Source organism: Aedes aegypti, chromosome 1 (assembly GCF_002204515.2).
Source record: "Aedes aegypti strain LVP_AGWG chromosome 1, AaegL5.0 Primary Assembly, whole genome shotgun sequence".
In the NCBI taxonomy this organism is placed as follows: domain Eukaryota; kingdom Metazoa; phylum Arthropoda; class Insecta; order Diptera; family Culicidae; genus Aedes; species Aedes aegypti.
Window position 1 is genome coordinate 27743324 of NC_035107.1, and position 22306 is coordinate 27765629.

The window sequence follows — 22306 nt, forward strand, 5'->3', positions numbered from 1 at the left end:
ACCAATTTTCCAATACTAGCATTCTAATTTGATAAAAGTATATTGAGCTCTCATTACCATTTTGTTAGCAACATCTTACATAACGAATATCACTGCATTACGCCTATGTAAATGTAGCGGTATATATCTACCATGCGTCTCCATTCAACTTCCATCAGTGCTTGCTTGGACAAGCCAATTTCGAAGCAAATCTTGAATTCAACATATGAGAGATACAAGCTTGCATGCAACATTCTGCACCCATCCAACTCAAAAGTTGCAAAGAAGCAAACTCGATGGAGACGCATGGTCGATAGAAGCTTCTTACCCAGTGGGGCATCTTGAAACGAGAAGTGGATGAATTTTTTTTGTCAACACCAGTTTGCTACTCAATTAATATTTCTTAGCCTATCTGATGCGTGGGAAATTCAGGCAAGGAATCGCTCAAGCATTAATTTTATCATTTATTTCACGTTTCGATTGGAGTTTCTTTCCCAAAGACCAACACCTCGACCAATTATTTAACATTTAAAATACATTTATTAATTTTCTTGTTTTTTTTTGTTTTCTTTTTTGTTCACAGGACTAACTGCTCAACTGCTTTCGGGTTTCCGCTTCGCACTTCTGACGCTTCGTCATTCTTTCCCACCCCCGTTTCTGCTGCCTTTGTCTTGCACACTTTCCGAAAATGTTGCATGTTTCCCCTAGTTGGCATTTATGCCATTTCGGTTGTTTCGGGTGCTTCGCACCTTTCTGTTTTCAACTAGTTTGTGTTGCTCTCTTTGTTTTGCTTCATATTATTTTTCTTCTTTAAAGTTAGTTTTCATCATTAAATTCCTCACAGCATTTTGGTTTCGTGTCAATGGGTGTTTGTGTTTTTTCTCTCTTTATTAGGTTTGTTTAAACTGTTCTTTGATTTTTTTCGTCTCCATCTCCTGCGTTAAAGTTTTTATTTTCTTCTGCATTTTCATATTCGCATTGAATACGTATTATTTTCCCATTTTTGAGTAGTTCTCGGATTCTTCAATTTATCAAAAAGAGTGAAACGAAATAGTTGTTCAATTTTTCTTCAAGTGAATTGTGTGATGTTTCGTTTCAGTGTCTCGCACACAAACCGCCGTCGATTTGCTTGCAGACGCATTTTGAGAGCAGGCGTGTGTACGAAGGACTGAATTGACTGGCACGCGCCCAACCATTTTGATTCAATGGTAACGGAAGGCAAAAAATGTAGATTTCTAGGAAGAATTTTCTTATCGGAAGTTTCCGTTATGGTACGATTCCCTAGCAATGTGGAGGCAAAATGTGTTTTTGACTGGAATCTTTCGATGGAAACTTCCGGGTTGGGTGCGTTGGTTTCTTAATTGCTACTCTTTTCTTTTTCTTTCTTTAGTAAAAATTAGTTACACTTTTGAATATTTCTTCATACTTCCTTCGTTATTTTTCCTCATTTTTGTGAATTCACTTAAAATGCTTTGAGAGTGTATTCCCACATCTTTTTCTCGTTTTCTTTTCATATAAAAAATAAAGTTTCTGTTTGTGTGAGTGTACTTGACGTGTTTTTTTTTCTCTCGTTTAATCACATTCCTCTATAACTCAATTAGATAAACAATTTCGCTTAACAACGTGTGTGTTTGTTTTGCACTGACGAGATTCCTCTTCGTCGCGCGCTTGCCCCCTGTTTTGTATTCCTTTTTGCACTGCGTTTAGTGTAAATAGCTCATCTTCCCGTTGAATTCCCCCACGCTCGGTCTACTACCAGGCAAGTGCCGCGTTTTCCCACTATATTCCCTAAAACCTAGTACTTGCTTGGGTTTTCGGCTGTATGCTTTTTTGTGTTTGTGTGTGAGTGTCTAAAACGGAAAACTCCAAAACGAGAAAACGTGTCGATAATCAATCGAAATCAAGCGTGTGCTTTGTCCAAGTGCACTAAAACGCGCATTTGGAGTGTCCAGATTCGGAGAATAATGTTCAACGCAAAACGTTTGTTCTTTTTGGTTAGTTTTGGATTTGTGTGTTCCAGCTGTCACTTGCCGAATCGCTCACTTTTCAGTGCAGATTTTCTCGGCGTGTAATTTGTTTGTTGTTGTTGTACGCGACGCAGCGTTGCCATGCCAACCGCGCAAAGCCTACCAGTTTTTTGACATTTCAAATCCGCCTACTGTGGCTTTCGGGTGGAGAAGCTATGGCCGTTTGGTTTGGTTGATTAAACTCAGTCTCAGTCTTGAACCCAGTTTAATCGATGAATGAGCCTTAGGTTGTCACAAGAAAAACCCGAAAGACCGCCACCATTTCGTGTGTACGCGGTTACGACATGGCGCGCCTCGTCGTAGCTGTTAGCAGTATTTGATCGTTATATTGTCAAATTTATACAGTGATATATGAGCAAATTTATTTATATTCTTCCACCCATGCTTTTATATCAAAAACTCCATTTTAAATAATAACAGAGGTGAAATTTCAACGACGAACAAATGCATTCTAGGAAAACTTATCGTTTTGATCGTTTAAACGTCAGTTTTGACAGTGACGTGCAAACTTTGAGCGGATTCCGTTTCGCGAAATGCTTCATTGTCAGCAGATCGCAGTCGCAGTCGCTGCTTCATACAGCGGAACGGATTGTTTCCATAAATAAAGTTATATCAAGGTCAAAACAAAAGAGATTCAACGCAAATTCCAAACTTCGAATTTGACACATCAGATTCCTATCACAAAAACGTATGACCCAACAACAATTGAATGCGATGGACCGTAAGAACTCAAAGAATCAAATCAGTCTTTTATCCTTTTAGTGGAAAATATTCGTTTTGTTTTTTAAAAAACTTCTTCTAATTTTAAAGTTTTTCTCTTTTTTTATTAATTTAGTGAGCAGACAGTTTTATTTTACAGTGTTTCTCCTGTCATGCCGGAAGAGTGGCGAACAGCGGGCCAACGGGAGCGCAACCCTGACAACCGTCGTCAACGGGCGCTGTTCTGGAGATCAACGCCTGCTGGGCGGCGGCGGCGCAAGTTGACTTTTGGCGCCGTGTTGCCATCTTCCGGGCTAGTTTTTTTGGCACAAAGTTTCACTTGTTTTCTCATTCTCTTTCCATTCCACTTAACACTAGAGAGTTAGAGATGCGTGTATGTGTGTAGATTTCAGTTTTTCTTCTTACAATCGATTCAATGAGTTGTTCACTGCAACTGTAGGAAAGTATTCATATTTACATTAACTTTTTTTTGAGTTTACTGTGTAATCCCATCTAATTAATCCTAATAACTGCGCTGTATCTTGCTTAAGAATTTGATGTTACTGTTCGAAACAAACCTGCTATCCTGTTTCAATGTGCTGTCAAACAAAATGCGATAAATAGAACACCGTAAACAAGGCTGCTGTTAAATTCCTTCGTTTACCAACAAATAGTAACCCGGTTTCAATAAGTAAACATAACCGTTCTGTTTTATACCATCCCTTGTATCGTTAGATGCCTATATTTACACAACACCGAGATTTGATCTTGGCATCGATTGTTACCTATAAAGTACCTCTTATGTGCAAAACCTCTCTTACTCGAATAATCGTAATGTCAATACTTCAATAAAGTTCATTAAAATGTGACAGCTGTCAGTTTCAGCGACACAACCCTGACCCTGGCAGCGGAGCTGGAGCGATACCGCGTCAGGTCCTCTCATCTCACCCAAATCTCCTCTCTCACCACTCGATCGTCGACGCTGGCACAAACAAAAGGGGCAAATACCCCACCCTCGCCTCAAACGAAAACAAAAAAGAACCATTCGCGCTCAAACGTCACACACAGCCATTTTGTTTCAAATTTTTAATCCCCCGCTTCCACAATGGAACCCAAAAGAAATCGAAATCCCCCCTCCCGTTCTATACAAATTAAAAAGTACAAAAATCCGGTACTCTGTACAGATACATATATCTTCTCAATTCAACAGCGCGTTCGTCCCCCTTCTCCCCCTCTCTTGTCAAATCATCTCTCGCCCCTCTCTCGTTCAGTAGTGTTTGCACAGGATATGTATAAAAAACTAGAAATATATAAAACATTCATATATTCATATATATTCACTTATCTTTTTTTTCCGTGTGTTTTGTTCTGTATTTTTGTTAGCATTTTATTTTGAAACGTCTGTTTTCTGCTTTGTCTTAAATCTTAATTACAGAGAGGAGTTGCTATTGCACACACGATCGTAGCAATCGTGTGGTTTCTGTGGGTGTATGGATCAACGGTTGGAACATCTGCAGGATGAATAGGAGGCGGTGACAAATCAAATTGAATGGGGTTGTCAAACGACCCATCGGATTCATAAGGTTCTAAATTTTTTCATCTTCTGATTTTACGGTCTGTCGGTGTGTTTGTGAGTTGAGATTAGATTTTCGTGTTTTTTAAGATTCCTATTTCTGCTCATAAAAGTTACAACCAGTTTCATAACCACACTATAGTTATAGGTAATGTTGTTGCTATGTTGTTTTTTTTCTGTCTTAATCAAATTACTTCACACACACAGCTGCTCAATTCTACTATGTATAGCTTTGATGAATTCTGCTTCGTTGCCTGCGTCTTGTTGGGACTTACCTATAATGAGAGACCGTGAAAGTCATGCCATGTGTCATGTCTACCAGTGCTCCCATATCGAAAAATAATACATAATAGTTCGGAGCAAAATGTGACTAAAAATAGTTCAACGCTTTTGATGTCTGTTGTTATTTTGTTTTCAGTTTTTTTTTCTTGACACTTGTGTCAATTTATATATACGATCTCAACCTTAGGTTTCTCGTTAGTTTCTAGTTATTAGTGTGTAATATCTCATCATTTTGTTTCATTCTAATGTTAGCTGCCTTGATTTTCTGTTTTTTAAACTTCTCATTTTCTCAGTTGTGAATATGTCTCATTGATTTGAATCAGTTGCTTGAGTTTTGTCTTGTTCTGTTGTAAGATGCAGATCAGTTCCACGTGTTTGACACGTTTTTTGTTTTGGTTTCTTCTCTTCTAGTTTTTTTTAAATGTCAGCGTTGCTGGTTCTGATTTGAGTTTTCTGTTTTTATACTGGAAGAACTGCCGATGCGGAAGAAATCTGCGACGACGAAGCTGGTGAAATTAGCGTTGTGGTGGCGGTGCCGTGCGGAAGGCCCAGGTACTTCTCCTCGTACACTCGTTCCTGTGCAAAATGGAAGAATAGTATTAGTATCAGGAATCAGTACGGTACTTTTGATTCTTGGCTTTATCATTTATGACCACTGGAGATGTGCTCCACTTTTTGTTTGGGAGCAACATAGTTGTTATTGAATGCATCCCCAGGGCTGTAATTGCGCGCCATATGCTAAAATATTGCAAAAAAAGTTACCCAATTAGAAACAACACTAGTCCTCTTTGAACTGATAGTACCCAGATATCGCACTTTGGAGATGGCACAAACCTCTAGTTCGATTGGATTCATGAAGTGACACCGAGAGCGACTCAAGAAACTGGATGTTGTTACTGCGTGTACAGTCGTTCACATCATATTGATTCCCTTGATGTGTATCGACCTTGAGCATAGCATACCTTTAAGATAAATGTACCTTGACAGTGGAGATAGAGCATACCTTGAGTTGGAATATACTTTGCTTAAGAATAAAAGACAGTGTTTATCTAACCACCAGCAGAGACGAACGCGTGCACAGTTTAATTTCTAAATTCCGAACGGCCGAACACTACACTGCGTACACCCAAAACAAGACTTTATAGAAGAATTGTATAATATCGTAATTGTATAAATGCAGTTATTGCAAGATTTAAACTCAAATAATGTATTAGAACCTTAACATTTCTGTATTTGCTTTTTTTTAATGTAAAACTATGTTAAAATCTTGCAGTACAGTACAGTATGGTCCATAAACAAAAATGCGAAAATCGTCATATCATGTTCTATGGTAGTTTTTTGAGGAAAATGTAAACGAAACATAAATGTTATTCATTATTGGTATTGTATAATCTATTTAGACTCAGCAGTGGCGTAGCTAGGGCTTTTGGGGCCCGGTGCGGGGTACGATTTAGGGGCCCTCAAAATTAATGTAAATGCCGTCTAATTGCAATGCGCTAATGTAAAATCAGCTGTTGAAATAAACGATGAGCAGCTTTTGCAGAATTATGACTAAAGTGATGGAACTCATTATGTTGATATGTTATTGTAGTGGTTGAATAGCAAAAAATGACAACAATCTTCTTCTTTTTGGCATTTACGTTCACACTGGGACAGAGCCTGCTTCTCAGCGTAGTGATCTTATGAGCACTTCCACAGTTATTAACTGAGAGCTTTCTTTGCCAAAGTTGCCATTTTCACATTCGTATATCGTGTGGCAGGTACGATGATACGCTATGCCCAGGGAAGTCAAGGAAATTTCTTTTACGAAAAGATCCTGGACCGACCGGGATTCGAGCCCAGACACCTTCAGCATGGCTTTGCTTTGTAGCCGTGGACTCTAACCACTCGGCTAAGGAAGGCCCCAGCTTCAAATGGGTGTTCTAGGAAAATTTTAACAGTTCCTAAAATTTGTGTTTTGAGTTGGAATTGATTTTGAAATTCTTGATGGAAGAAATGCATTAAAAATCAATAAGTCAAAAATTTGCTTCAACTAAATGACACAAATGTACTCCAAAGTTTTATTCAGGAGATTATTTTGTGATTTATACAAACTTCCAAAGGATTCCGTTTTAGATACCCTCAAAAATTCATCGTAGAGTTTTTCTAAGGATAACCATAGAAGTTACCTCAGAGATTCCATCATGAATTCCTACAATGAGTCTTTCATAAATGTTTCAAGAAAATCATAAGCACTCCTGGAATGTATCCAATAATTTTACCACAGACAAACATACGTCTCACTCTTGTCTATCTGTATACCTTATTAACGATCGATTCAAATGTATTGTCAATCCACCTCCCGCAGCGCTAGCATCAGTTTTATTCGCGTTTGACATTTATACACTACCGCCATCTGTTGGCCCATCGGCCAAACAAGCCGATTTTAGCATTGGGAATGCATGTTATCTCGACTATGATTTTGATTGTAATTTGTTCTAAATGTTAGGTGTGTTTGTCTGTGATTTTACCATCGTTTTCTTAAAACTTCCACCAAGATTCCCGTTAACAACATCTTTAAGATTTCAACTACAGCACTGACCCGATTTTATCAGCCCTTTTTTGCGGATTTTTTGTTGTTGCCAATGATTCAAAATCATATTTTCTAAGAATCTTCATTAACCCTGTTAAATTTGTTATGAATATGCATAACACAGTTCATACAGAAAAAAAAAAACTTTTATTATTTATTTACATTTTGAAGATGAGCAAAAAAATATTTAAAAAAAAGGGGCTTACACAATCGGGCCATCTATGTAGTATTTTCTCCAGGTATTTGTTATAATTTCCTTCAAAATTATCGTTCAGATTTCAACCACAGAATTCCTTCAAGAATTGCTCTAGAGATTGTTTCTAAGATTCCTTCAGGAACTATTCTAGAAGTTTTAGAGAAATTTCTCTAAGATGTTTTCCAAGAATTTTCTCAGTCATTTTGCCAGGAATAGTTGCAGAAAAACGCGAAGATTTAAAAATTATATTAGTTTTCTTTTCAAAAATCTCAGAAATAGTTTACAAGGAAATCTTAAAGTAACATCTGACGAAACTTGATTAAATTTGATAGTAACCCACAATGTTCTCTGAAAGAACTTCTGGGCTCTTGCGGAAGTCTTGAAGGATTGATTAGATAAATTGCTTAGATGATTGGAATAATTAGAACATATATAAATATTAGATGGTGTAGAACCTCAGATGAACTTTTGAAAAAGCCATGAAGGTTTTACTTGATAAAATAAACGAGAAATTGCTTGGAAGAACTACAGAAGTAATTTTGCATGAAATGTTGGAGAAATTTTTAGAGAAGTTTTTGAAGGAGCTTCATGAGGAGTACCAGAACAAATTTTAGGAGAAATTCCTGGAAGAGTATTAAATATATTTCCTCGGATAACCCCTGGTTGACTAGCAATATCTATGGTAAATGTGAATGAATCCTTGAAGGAATCTATATAAGGTACCGTGGGGTAAGTGGATACAGAAAAATCAATAGTTAGCTTCATTGTTATGTACAGCTAACGTGAATTATGTAACTCAAACTTTTTTCTGTGGATAACAAATAAGGGACTATTATACTTCAAATCGTCATTTATTCATTTATTCCGATTTTTCTGATTGTTATGTATTGAGTATGAGAGACTTAAAAATTTGCGCCAAATGATCCACATGTCCCACCATGGTGGGGTAAGTGGATCACCATTAAAAAAAATCTGTTCTCGAAACAAATGTAGTGTGATTATGTTTAATAAGAATCATATAACCCTCGTTTTTGTTATAAGTGCTAGTAATGCTACATTTCAAAACTTTAAAATTTAAAAGTATCTTTATTTAATCAAAATATAATAAAAAGTATGTATATATTAGCTCATACTAATTTGAACAAAAAATAATACATTGTAAGTAGAAAAATTTGGAGAAAATTTATCCATTTATACGCATAAGTTATACAGAAGTATTGTGATAATTCCTAACGATATTTTCGAAAAACACTCTTGGTTTAAATATATTAGTTACATTTACTTTTGAATAACAAACTGAAATCCTTCTATTTTATTTATGAATATATGTGTATCATCTGTCTAGAACAATTTATATGGTCAAATAAGGTACGATACTATGCTTTCGATTGGAAAATTAGTATATTTTGCTCTTTTACAACTCAACTTAGATAAACCACGAAAAGTTTCGTGTGAATTTTGAAATTATTATTCTTTTTATATATTTTTTCTACCAGAAAGTTTAAAAAAACTTTTAGGTGAATCAATTCAAATTTTCTATGGTCAATTTGACAAATTCAAGCTGGGAATGGAACAAAATGAAGGAAAACAACATTTGCGGATATTAAAGCTTATTAAAATTCTCGTAAGCAGTCTGCCAATAAATGATTATTATTCTTGATCCACTTACCCCACCCCATTAAAAAATAGGGGTAAGTGTACCATGTCCAATATATTTGTATTTATTTATAAAAATGACATATTTTTCATTGTGATTCATTCAATTAGAACTGAAATGCTCACCATGTGTCGAAAAAAATAATAGAATTCGTTTTTAGACAGAGATACAATGGATTTTTGATTGATGGAAAACAATTTTCAAATTAATTACTTTTTGCAGCTAACAATACGGTCATCGAATTCAATATCTTCGTGATAAAAGCTTCTAAAACATCAACGGTGAGATGAGATTCTTCACAGACCTTGTCTCCAGCATTTGCCCATATCAAATGATAGAATGCGTTTAAACCTGGATCATTGGAGACTTAAACATATTTTCGAAATAATTGCTCATTTTGGAAAGCCGTGGTTGAACCTTCATATAAGTGAGATAAGCAACTCTGTTTTGCTCAAATCCTTTGAGCTAGTATTGATATAAGTTGTCTCTAACCGAAGTAACAAATTTCTTCCTCCTTTTCCTGTTTTAGACTTCCGTATATATTTTTTATTAAACTTTATCAAACAATAAAGGCATATCAAACTCATAAAACGCAAATGCCCTCAAAACAATGACCCTGGCAAAATATTTTATTGTGACCAAGAAAAACACGTTCTCTAAGAACACCTCCATCCTCTGATACCATACAAACTAATATTTTCAACGATAAAGTTTGATTTTTGAAGGTGGAAAGTTTATCACCAGAATAAACGACAATAAGACGCTGTTTTCAACTTTGAGTGGACAAAACGTTTTTGCTTCATTACATTATTTAGAACAGTATGAAAAATATGACAAAAATTGTACTAGATAGCGAAGATATGTCAGAATATACTACAGTAATCAGAAATAACATTCACTCACGAAAACAATGAAAATCATGCTTGTGGATAGTAAATTCGCGTTCAAACAATTTTCGCATTTTTTTTAGGGGCCATACTGTATCTGTTTGGGCGTACGTGTAGTAACTAGAAGTGAAGTGTGTAGCACTGGTGAGCTTTGAACAGGAATTACTCGACAAGTGTATTTATAGAATGCTGCAGCACTTCGATAAGCATTTGAATGGTTCTGAAAACGCAAACGATGAGCAACAAGACCAGTGCTGGGAATTGTAATAGTAGTGGGCTTGAATTTCGAGAAACTCACGTGACTCTCCCCAGTACAGTACACCCGATTCTGTTTTTGCACGGATTTTTTTTACACGGTCGTGCAAAAAAAGTTTCCATACATTTTTTCCGCCAAAATTTTATTTTTGCATGAAACGTCGAGAAATGGTGTTACTTTTTTTGCACGGTTTTTGAAATTTTGAACTGAAAACTTATTTTGCACGGTACGCATCCCCCGTGCAAAAACAGAATCGGGTGTAGTTTGAAAACGTAAATCTCATCAAGTAGCCTATCATGGGTGCATGGACTTTCTAAATCAGTAGTGTCATTAACCTTCGAGTCGTCGCGCGGTTTGGCACCATCAGAACCACCACGCTGCTGTTGTGATCGAAAAGCGAGGTTTTTTCAACAGTGTTGTACAAAATACAACAGCGCGACGACTGGAGTGTTAAAGGCTCTAAATGCGGGAAATGCAGCGGAAAATAGAATTTTTTTCTACAGCAATTTTTGGTTGCATTTAGCAACGAGTGTTTTGCTTTTTTCGAGGCTTTCTGCCTACAGCAGCTATGGGCTTGAGCTTCACTGGCTTCGCTGACTGTGATTTGCTTTGCTTGGCTGAGTGAACTTCAAGATGTTTTCCAACCCTGATCAAGACACCGGATTAAATGGCTACTTCAATTCAGTGGATGATAGAGACCAACCAGTTACCTCTTTGATAAAAGTTGAAGATTTTATTCTACCGTCTTAGAACAATAAAGCAGCTGATAAGGATGGTATCGGAGCTGAACATCCCAAGATGGGTTCAGAGTGGCTGACTATTAAGGTGGTTCTAAAAATCGTTTTTTTCTCCTCCCAAAATTTGAGTTCAAAACTATTTGAGCTGCTCTGCAGGCATCACTGGATAAATGCACTAAAACATAATAGCCATGATTTGTGTTTGATAAGGGGCCCAGATAGCCGTAGCGGTAAACGCGCAGCTATTCAGCATGACCATGCTGAGGGTCGTGGGTTCGAATCCCGCTGGTCAAATGTGGTCAATCGGCAAAGAAAGCTCTCAGTTAATAACTGTGGAAGTGCTCATAAGAACTCTAATCTGAGAAGCAGGCTTTGTCCCAGTTGGGACGTAACACCAGAAAGAAGAAGTTGTGTTTGATATCGTTCGCCCCAGATGCAGCAATGTTGCCTGTTTAGAAGATAACTGAGCACCGTTGAAAAATTTCGATCGCATATAATTCAGTAACTAATTACTGAGACTTTTGACTTGCATACGAATGAACGGTGTGGAGCAAAAACGATATTTTGAACCACCCTAATGGAGATTGTCGTCTGAACATTTGAAAAGGTGGCAGACGGTGAATGCGTCAAAGACAATGTACATATTAGCAGATCATGTACAAAACGTTCATAAGACCCCTAACAAATATTTTTGTTGAATTAGAGTTGAATAAATCACTCTCAAGCATACTTCAGCTGAATAAACTGTTATTATGCTACTAATGTTACTTGGGCCGTTAGTTCTCTATGGACATGGAACGTGGACTATTCTCGAAAAGGAACTGCAAGCCTCTAAGGGCCGATTTCTTCACCTCCGCTTACGCCTTAAACCACGTTTACCCATACGATTAAACCAGGTTTAGTGGTGAAGAAACCGCTTATAAGGGTCGAAACCCTGCTTAGGACAATTTTCGGCGGCATGCAGAAGAACGGCGTGAAGGCGGAGAAGGATGAATCATGAGCTCGTCCAGCTCTACGGTACCCAGTAGACTGATGCAAATTTTGAAGTTTTCGCTCCCCTATGCTTAAACGGTGTCAATTATGATGAAAATCATTCTCCCAAAATTTTAAGTGATTTGGAAGAAATTTGGTTGTACACAGGCCATTTGAAGTTTTTATGGAAATTACTATGGAAAAGACCAACCTTTCGTGTTCAGTCCTCTTACTGCTCGTAATAATAATTTATGGAAAAGTGAACAAACTCTACTCATGTAAAATCTTCCCAGCTACAACTTTGCCGAAGACCACATTTTGGTGGAACGTAAGGAAAATTTGTTACTAATGATAACAAAGTCTAAACCATGCTGAGATGATCATTCAATTACTTTCAGAGCAACACTGCTGTTTTGCTGTAGAACATAGTAGCCTGGATTACTTTGATCTATTCTATCCGCCAGGAGCACCAACTGTTGCCTGCCGAGAAGTTTGTTAAGCATGCAAAATGCGAACCCAGTGTATGATTAGGAATAGCAATTTATCCTTAAGTCCTATCAAAATGTGGTCTTCAGCAAAGTTGTAGCTGAAAGGATTTCACATGAGCAGAGGTTGTTTACTTTTCCATTAAGTATTAGGTCGAAGAGATAGAGGCCTGAACACAAAAAGATGGTGTTTTCCATAGTAATCTCTATATAAACTTCAAATGGCGTGTGCACAGTCAAATTTCTTCCGAATCACTTCAAACTTTGGAAGGATGCTATTTACCATAAATAAAATCGTTTAAGCATAGGGGAGCAAACATTTCAAAATTTGCATCACTCTAGTACCCAGTATCCGGAATGTAGCGGAAGATGAAAGGATACGATGGGCAGAATATATAGCAAGAATGCCGGACAGCAACTCTTCAGTAATTTAGTTTAAATTTTCACCTCTATGGTTTCGTATTATGCATTTTACACGGTGTATTCTGTGCTTTTCGACTTTTAAGAGATAGTGATCTGGTTTGTGTTCGCTGCAGGTCTTTTTCGTTATGAGATTGCGAAAAGCTTAATCCTGCCTAGTTTGAGTAGTGGCTACGGTTAGGATAGCTTAGTTAGACCAATCTCCAGCATAAAATGTCAGCAACGATAAAACTTTGTAGACTCATGCAAATGGTACAGCTCAAGTGGCGCTAGTTCAAAAACCTCACTTTTGTGAACTTTTATCTAGGTAACCTAATGGACCAGGTTTTTGCTACTTTCAGAAACATGAAATGGCAAACTCGCGTGCCATGCCTCGTGCATGGGTGCTCGTAAATAGCGCTGACGTTGCTACACTCATTTCTGAGTTAACAACCAGAGATGTATGTGCTGTCACAATTGATATTTCTGACCTCAATAGGAAATATGTCTTTCGTTTTGTGGTGTATTAACCACATGATGAACCATCCCCAATAAATGATTTCAAACGAGTTATCGTTCACTGCCTATGAAAAGGCCTTCTGCTGCTTGTGGGCAGCAATGCTGATATTCATCACATCATCTGGAGCAGCTCAGATATCAATTTGAGAAGCTCCAGTCTGAAGGAATGCTTAAGTAGTTCAAATCCTGGATTACTTATTGTTGGAAATCGCCCAACCTTCATGGTATCTGCTAGAGAAGAAGTGTTAGACATAATGCTCTGCTCGAACAGAATCAGTCACGAGTTGACGAATTGGCATGTATCAGATAATAAATCTTCGAGCTGTTTAGTAGAATACCTATAAGTAGATGAAAAAAACGAATTTAGTACTATACCATTTAATTCCACTAGAGTTTGTATCCTTTGACAGATACGCGTATTTCGACCTCAACTGTAAGGCCGTCTTCAGTGTCGTGTACTAGACTGTATCAGATGATGAATCATTATCTGATCATCGCTACATCTCTATATGAACATAAGAATGTACCAACCTGCCAGCTGTCACTTCTTAATTCAAAATGGCTGAATGAGAAACCTGTCAGATTGAACTACCTCCCATCTAGATACCTTGATGTAAACGGTATAATGTTCGTTTCTGGTTCCAGCGATTGCTAGAACACAACAATGAGCGTGGAAGGAATAAAAAAGATAGAAGAGGACGGGGCCTGGTATGAACCAATGCATGAGTTCATTAATTTGACGTTTGAGCGGTGCCGAATTCACTCGTTGCCATGGTCACGTAAATAACACGGCACCGCTCAAACGTCAGATAGTGAACTCGTGCATCGGTCCATTGAACCCATGACCTATTGGGGAATTGATACCGAAGTAACCACTAGCCCGCTAATTCACTTTTTAGGTTTCTAAGGCTATTATAAGGCTTATGTAGGCTTTATCAGCTGCTTAATACAGTCAACCCTCCATGAGTCGATATTGAAGGGACCATCGACTCAAGGAAATATTGAGTCATGGAACAGCAAGTGTATGGAAAGCCGTTTGAGGGGACCATCATAGTAACCATGAAATTTGATTTTTAATATGGTTCCATGAGTCGATATCAAGTAATGGAACATCGACTCATGAAGGTTTAACTGTAGCACTATATTGGAACGCAGGGCGCACTAAAGTACTATTATATTATTTGGGTAGTGTTCGTCCCCTCACAAGATTAAAGTGTTATGAATGTGTGATACGGTTTGACACATTTGTTTTTGTTGTTGTGGAGCCACGTTGTTTTGAATAAACAAGTATTCCTTAGTATTAAAGAAGTTAACTGTTCCACATTAAAACCTGGTTGTGGTTCAGCGATTTCAACAGGTTATGGGCCCAGAAGAGAAAAAAGGAGCAACCACTTATTATGATAAGGTGTTTTGGTGGTCTAGTGCAATTGCGAATGCTTGAGCGCTGGTTTCTGCTGTACCCACACAACCAAAATGTACGTATAACGGAATCACCTTTTGCATTATGCGATGCTTATATGTGAAAAGTTTCACGTATAAGATGGTGCGAAAAGGCCTTATACGTACAAAAGTGGAGGCGATATAAGTGCATTTTTATATGATGGAAAATAGCATGCAATGCGAGTGTATCGATTTTATTGCGAACTAATCTGTACTCTTATGCGACTTTATTTATGATAACAAAGTTCATTTGACAGCTGCTACGGATTGATCCGACTAACTTTGTACGAGTATACGGGAGGAAACAAAATGTACATATGAACTCATAAAATAACGTTTTATGCGAGGAAACCTATCAATCAAACAATTTCATCCATCATGTAGTGTGGGTGTGATGCAATGTGTATAAATAAACGACTTTGTTCGTGAACTGTTATGCGACTTCTGGTTGTCTGGGTAGGCAGGCAACTCTTAGAATTGTTTAACTTAGAGTATCCATCCCGGGACAAAAAAATCCTGAGAATTGATCAATTTCCGGATTCCAGCTTCCCGGGAAATTATTTCTGATATCACGGGAATCCCGGGACTCCCGAAAAATACGAAGGATTCGATGAAAAACACTAAATTCAACCAGATTTCTTGTGATGAATTTTCATAAGGGATATTTAAGTATTTCTATTATCTATTTGCCTGAGCAAGGGAAGGATTAACGATAAATACAGCGTTGAAGCATTGAGCGGTGACCTTATAGCACTAGACTGGCCCTTAAACAAAAAAGTTGTAAAACTCAACGGGGCACCCCCTAGATATGAGCCTTAGGGTAAGAGAAACGCTTTCTCAAAATTTCAACTCAATTGGTTGCTCCACCAGCTGGCGCATTCGATTTGAAGTTTGTATGGGATATTCGTCTCAAATATATTGAAAATTGATCCTATGTCACTGTTTCGTTCCGTATACTAATTGTGCACGTTCAAATAAGCCCAGAATGACAAATACACTAGTTGATGCTCTAATGAACATAATTGCAGAAGGTTGTATCTGGATTTAATCTCATTTTCATTACTCTTTCAGTTGTTGAAAGTTAGGCTTAGATCAGCACTCCCGTACAGTCACTTATATGCATGCGACATGTGCCTCAGCTCGCCCAGCGTCATAGGTGGCTACGATGCGTTTAGTGGCTACCTCCAAGCTATGTTGAAGAAATACAAGCAGTATTGCATGATATACTTCAGATGGTTAAAACACAAACTTTATTAATTTTGATCATGGTACAATCTTCTACAATATTCTTCGTTATTACATCAAGTAGTGTTTTTGACATTCTGGGTCCAATTGAACGCGATCATTAATTTTCCTGAACCAAACAGTAGATGATGTGCTGTTGCTCATATGTTTGAGCTGAAAATCCCATATTAACTTCAATTCAAATGCGCCAGCTCATGGAACGACCAAATGAGCTTAATTTTTTAGAAAGGGTTCCTCTTACCCCAAGAAATAATCCTGGGGGGTGCCCCGTGGAATTATACAACTTTATTTTTCTCCCATACTGAGTTGGGCCAGTCTATTATAGCACCCATTAATGCACATTTCATTGCTACAATAAAGCAATGCTACATTGCATTCATAAAATTGAATTAAAGCATTATTGCACGCATATTGTAGAATAAAAGCAATGATGCATTGATACGCAATGATACGGAGGCTTGAGCTTGCACAACGCTTTGGTGAAATCTTTCACAGTAATGTGGAAAAAAGTTATAGCGTCTATGGCAGTCTATACTAGGCCATGCCAAGGCCATGCTAATCTTTTTAATTTATTGATGAAATCGCCATCGCTTTCTGTACATCGTTAGAGTAATATTGTACGATGTTGTGGGAAAAAATAGTCAATATAAAAGGTATTTTACCGTAGTTTTCAAAAATAGAGTTAAAATAATAATATTTGCTTGAACAGATTTTGCACAAAAGCATGGAGAACGTGAGGATGGATGTCGAAACAAACCTTAAGGCAGATTTTAAGCAGCTTTCAAGTTTTACATTTAGTACTGCACTTCAACTAGGCAATTTTGATGATCATTCCAAGACCGTCGGAATTTGTTAAAAAGTCATTGTTTGGCAAGATATGAGTAGAAGTGGTATGAATAGCATGATCTCCATAACACTGGAACAATTAATCAGTAAATGCAAGTCAAAGAGTGTATGCAGAAATGGCTCTTGCCGTTCAATCAGAAGTACAAATTGTCTGTATAATTCTGGCCTGATTTTGCGTCATGATATTACGGAAAAGTGGATCAGAGGTTATATGCAGAAAAAAAAAACATTAAAACTGTATCAAAAGATTCTGGTCCTCCAAACTCCCCAGAGCTATGACCAATTGCAAAACGTATACGTAAGGAGAGGCAAATAATGAGAAATATTTTTCAACAAAGCCCAACAAAGATTCCAAAACTGTAACTAAGGACATTGTGCAAAATCTTATGCAAGGAATCGAACGAAAAATTCGAGCATATTACCTTAATTGATGAACTACGAAGTTGATGAATTTTTGGATCAACGCCTACAGGATCAGGCATATAAATGAGCATCAATGATTTTTTTTCGTAATTGTCACACTGTTATTATTATTATTATTATTATTATTATTATTATTATTATTATTATTATTATTATTATTATTATTATTCATCCATCTGACATTATTGTCTACATGAACGGCTAACCTACTTGCACTAATTACAATTTTACATCAAGTTAGATCTTAAAATACGATTTTTGAACATTGCACTTGAAATCGAAAAATCAAACAGACAATAAACATTGTTAAACAATTTACACATAACATGAATTGGATCATTCTTACCGTATTCAGTGCGTCTAAAGTCTAAATGTAGGAAATCAGCTCTGCGCATGAGGCGTGGTGGCACATTTAAACTCAGTTGACTTAAAATATTTGGCGAGTCTATCTCTCCTGTGAGAATTTTTCCCACAAATAAAACTCGGTGCAAGTTACGTCTGCTGGCAAGAGTTTCTATCCCTAATAATCGACAACGATTCTGATAAGGTGGAAGTTCGACTGGATTATTCCAGGGAAGATGTCTCAACGCGTATCTGATAAATCTAGATTGTACTGCCTCAATTCTAGTTTTCCAGATATCCATATAGGGGCTCCAAACTACAGAAGCATATTCAAGGCCCGGACGCACTAAAGAGAAATATAAATTTCGTAGGCTATATGGATCGCGAAATTCACTGGAAAATCTAATCAAAAATCCTAAATTTTTGTTTGCATTAGCAATTATGTTCGCATAATGATCTCTGAACGTCAAGGCTGAATCTAACTTTACACCGAGATCCTTCACAGACGTTACCCTCACTAATGGTTCATCGCAAAGGGAATAACACCAATCTACAGAACATTTTTTACGCGTGAAGGATATAACTACGCATTTGTTAACGTCATTATTAGTAATCGATTTTTGCCGCACCAGTTTGCAAAAATATTCGCCAGTCGTTGAAGCTCTAAACAGTCGTCAAGAGTTTTGATTACAAGGAAGATCTTTAAATCGTCTGCATACAGAATCCTGCAGCCTGGCGGAAGAACTAGACATACGTCATTAAAAAATAAAGAGAACAGGAGTGGCCCTAAGTTGCTCCCCTGAGGGACACCTGATTGATTGCAGAAGCAATAGGATTCGATATCACCTAGCTTCACTGACAGACGACGATTGGTCAGGTATGACTCGTGCCAACAAACGAAGCCGTCGGTGGCTCCCATGTGCTTAATTTTCGCCAGAAGCAAACGATGGTCAACGCGGTCGAAGGCAGCTTTCAGGTCCGTGTATATTGTGTCTACTTGAAGTCCGCGGTCCATGTTTTTGATGCAGAAAGATGTGAATTCTGTCAAACTGGTTGAAGTCGATCTGCCCGAATAAAACCCGTGTTGGTCATATGAAATATACTGCTTTGCCTCGCTGAATAGTACTGTTCCCACGAGAATTTCTAGTAGTTTGGATCCAGCGCACAGTGACGTTATTCCGCGATAGTTGGCAATATCTCGTTTGTCCCCTTTTTTGAAGACCGGAAACATTACACTTCTCTTCCAGATTTCAGGAAACTTAGATTGCGTCATTGATTTATTGCAAATGGACATCAATGGTTCGCAAAGAGCATCTGCACATTTCTTCAAAATCGCAGGAGGGATTCCATCAGGTCCAATTCACCAAGATGATTTCAATCTTCCGATTGCGGTTTTGACTTGTTCAACTGAAAAGCTAATGTTGCGCATATCAAGTACATTTTCCGGAACGTTAAGTACTGCGTCCGTAATTTCATTGTCCGAAATTGATTCACTGTTGAAAACGCTCGAAAAGTTAAGGGCGAATAAGTTACTCAGTTCTTCTGCGGTACTAGCAACATCGTCTTGCAGAAACATGCGAGAAGGTAGTCCTGATTCTTTCCGTTTACTGTTAACATAGGACCAGAAACGTTTAGGATTGTGTTTCAAATCATTTTCTGTTTTTTGCACGTGCAGTATGTACAGCTGGCGATTGTAGTTCTTACACGCTTTGCTTGCTTCAGTGAAAACGCGTTTAGTACTGGCATTTCTGTTAGCTTTGTATTGACGAAGTGCTCGCGCTCGTTCCCGTTTTAATTCACGTAAGAGGCGGTTTGACCAAGGAGGATGTAAAGGAGCACGTTGTTTAGGGACATGCGTTTGAAAAAGCAGGTTCATTGTGGAATTCCACGGCGACGTCAACATCATGTGCGTTATACAAAGGGGACCAATCAGTAAGCTGAAGAGCATGGTTCAACGAAGTAACATCTGCTTTTCGAAAGTTGAGTTGATTGACTTCAACTAAGTCTACAAACGAAATGGGCACAGGACATTTAAGAGTAACAAGCAAGGCAGGATGAAAGTTATCAGGTCTAACGAGTGCCTCTATGGCTTCGTTTACAACGCATTCTGGAGCCGTTAAATCGTTGACGAACACAAGATCCAGTATACGATTCCTGGAATTCGTAACAGCATTCATCTGCTTCATGTCGAATAGTGACATGCCATCGATCAGTGTAGAGCTGGCCCTGGTGAACGTTGAGATCATAGGATCAGGGTACATGTGCAGAGTAGAACTTCTTTTCCAGTTAAGTAGAGGTTGGTTGAAATCTCCGAAAAGTAAATGGAAATCACTATGACCGAGAGAGTTGACAATGGCACTAACCGATTCAATGTGTTTGTTGATACACTGAACATCGATAGCATTATCAGGACTAAGGTATACAACACCTATGCAGATGTTTCGGCCTGATGCAACGACGCATACCCAGAGTTGCTCAATTTCATCACTTATTAGCTGACGCAACTTATGAGAGATCAGCCTGCGAGCAACAGCCACAAGCACTCCTCCTCCCCTTTCCAACCCGATATACATTGTACAAATTACCGAATAGCTGAGATGAGATAATCTGTTCGTTCAACCAAGTTTCTGTTAATACTATGACGTCATGTTCTGCCTCAATTGCTGCCAAGAAGAAATCATCAATCTTCGTGCGTAGGCCTCTCACGTTTTGGTAGAATATACTTAGTCCATGGAGGATGTCGTCGGGTGTGTCTAATAGAGCATCAGGTGACGTGCTGCCGTTACTTCCGGGTAGGACATCGCCTTGGGAACGCATCTGGAATATGGGCAATTCACTCAGATTGGGTGCAGCGTCATGTCGCGCTTCGGTGGAACATATACCATTCTGTGATTTACCTGACAAGACAGTGTAATCCATCGATGAATGGTTCAGCTCGGGTTGTAGTCCTCCAGTAGAACCAAAATTTTGGGAAGTCCGAACCAACTGAAACTCGGATGATTGATTCAGACAGGGTGCAGTATCATATCCTGCTTCGGCGGAGCATATACCATTCAATGAATTACCTGACAAGACAGTGCAATCCAACGACGAATGGTCCAGATTGAAGCTCCCTGCGGTGACATCCACAATGTAGGATGAGTTGATAGGAAGCGTCTGTAACTCGGAGATTTGATTCAGGTGTGGTGCAGTATCATACCTTGCTTCGGTAGAGCATATACCATTCAATAATTTACCTGATAAAACAGAGGTGTCCAACGCTGAATGGTTCGGTCTTACCAACGTACCGGTGTCGTGATAGTCCGCCGTAGCACTATTCGGTGATTGCTAGATAGAGTAGTCAATCCTCATTTTGGTATTCTGTAGACGCTTTTGATACAGTGGGCAGTCCGTACTCCAAGCCGAGTGACAAATGTCGATAATATCATCATCCCGTGAGGTTCGCTGCTTGTTGATCTTATCGCAGTTTACGCATTTTTCATAGTCGGACTGACAATCTTTCACTTCATGTCCATCAGCACATTTTGGGCAGCATAATGGGTTCATGCACGACGAAGCTCTATGACCGTATTCAGAGCATTTGTAACAACGCATGACATCAATGGATTCGATAATTGGACAACGCTCCCAACCAATGTTTACACGTCGCATTTTCATCAGATGATCGAAGGTTTGTGGATCCATTTCTAAATAAGCCATCACTGAGTCAGAACTCCTATGCTTTCTTTTTACTTTACGAGTAACTGAGATTTCAGACGGTTCGGGAATGTTGTTCTGCTTTTTCAACTTGCTCATCAATTCATCTTCCGTAATATCCTCTGATAAACCAATAATCTTCATTCTTGGCTTCAAAGGCTTCTGGAGATTCACATCGTATGCTTCAGATAGAGATGCACTAGCGACGTGGAACATCTTTTCCGCGTATTCTCTTGATTCACAACGAACGATGACGTCACCATTTTCTTTGCAGCGTACTTCCTTGACAGCGAATTCGAGTGGGTCCAGATGGTTACTAATAGCACGTTTTGTAATTTCGGAAGATTGAGTTGCTTTTGGTTTGAATGCGACGGACCGTTCAATTCTAGTGACCAACTTGGATTTTACAGCTGGAGATTTCTTTGCAGTGGATACAGCTGTTGTCTGCAGGTTTTCACGTGGGGGTGCTACCGGGGTATTCATAGTGGAGGGACCTTTTTGTTGGACTTGCAAGTTACGCCTTTTTCCTGAACGAAGCAAACCACCTATTCCAGGGTATAAATCTCTAGGATTAGCTTTATCGTCTGAATCATTTTGAACAAGTACAGCTGCATACGAAGTGTTTTGTTCTGTCAGAGTAGTCGGAGTTACTTCTGATGAAGTTCTAGTCGGTTGGAAATGGATTTTCAGAGCCTTTACTACATTGGTGGTTATTTTCTTCTCAAAACCATCTAGCTTGTTCATCATGGATGTAGTTAGTTTCAGCTCAAGTTCGTTAACGGTGGCGGCTAGAGTTTCAATCTGTTTGGACATGTTGTTACATTTTCTCTGAATGTCAGTCAGACATACCATTTTTTTCCTGCATCCATGGCACATCTATTTTAGAGCCACATTGTCATGCATTGCTTTGGCTCCCACTGTGTTGATATCCGAGCATTTCACATGAAGGATTTGATCGCAACCACCAAAACAGTAAACACGATCATTCTCAGACTGTATCTTCTGAACGCAAGCACTGCACAAAACAGAGTTCATTGTTTCTCTTTCACTTTCGTAAACACCCGATTCCTATGC

At 38.4% G+C, this 22306-nt stretch overlaps 1 protein-coding gene across 2 annotated transcripts in view; it reads right to left on the reverse strand.

Moving 5' to 3' along the window:
- Positions 1 to 543: 543 nt before the first annotated feature.
- Positions 544 to 22306, reverse strand: part of LOC5573728 (low-density lipoprotein receptor-related protein 4) — a 107939-nt gene continuing 86176 nt past the window's right edge. For both annotated transcript variants that reach the window (XM_001660985.2, XM_021839241.1), the window contains exon 10: positions 544 to 5136. In XM_001660985.2, coding sequence (XP_001661035.2) covers positions 5020 to 5136 — 117 coding nt within the window. In that variant the 3' untranslated portion in view covers positions 544 to 5019. The remainder of the gene's footprint in view (positions 5137 to 22306) is intronic.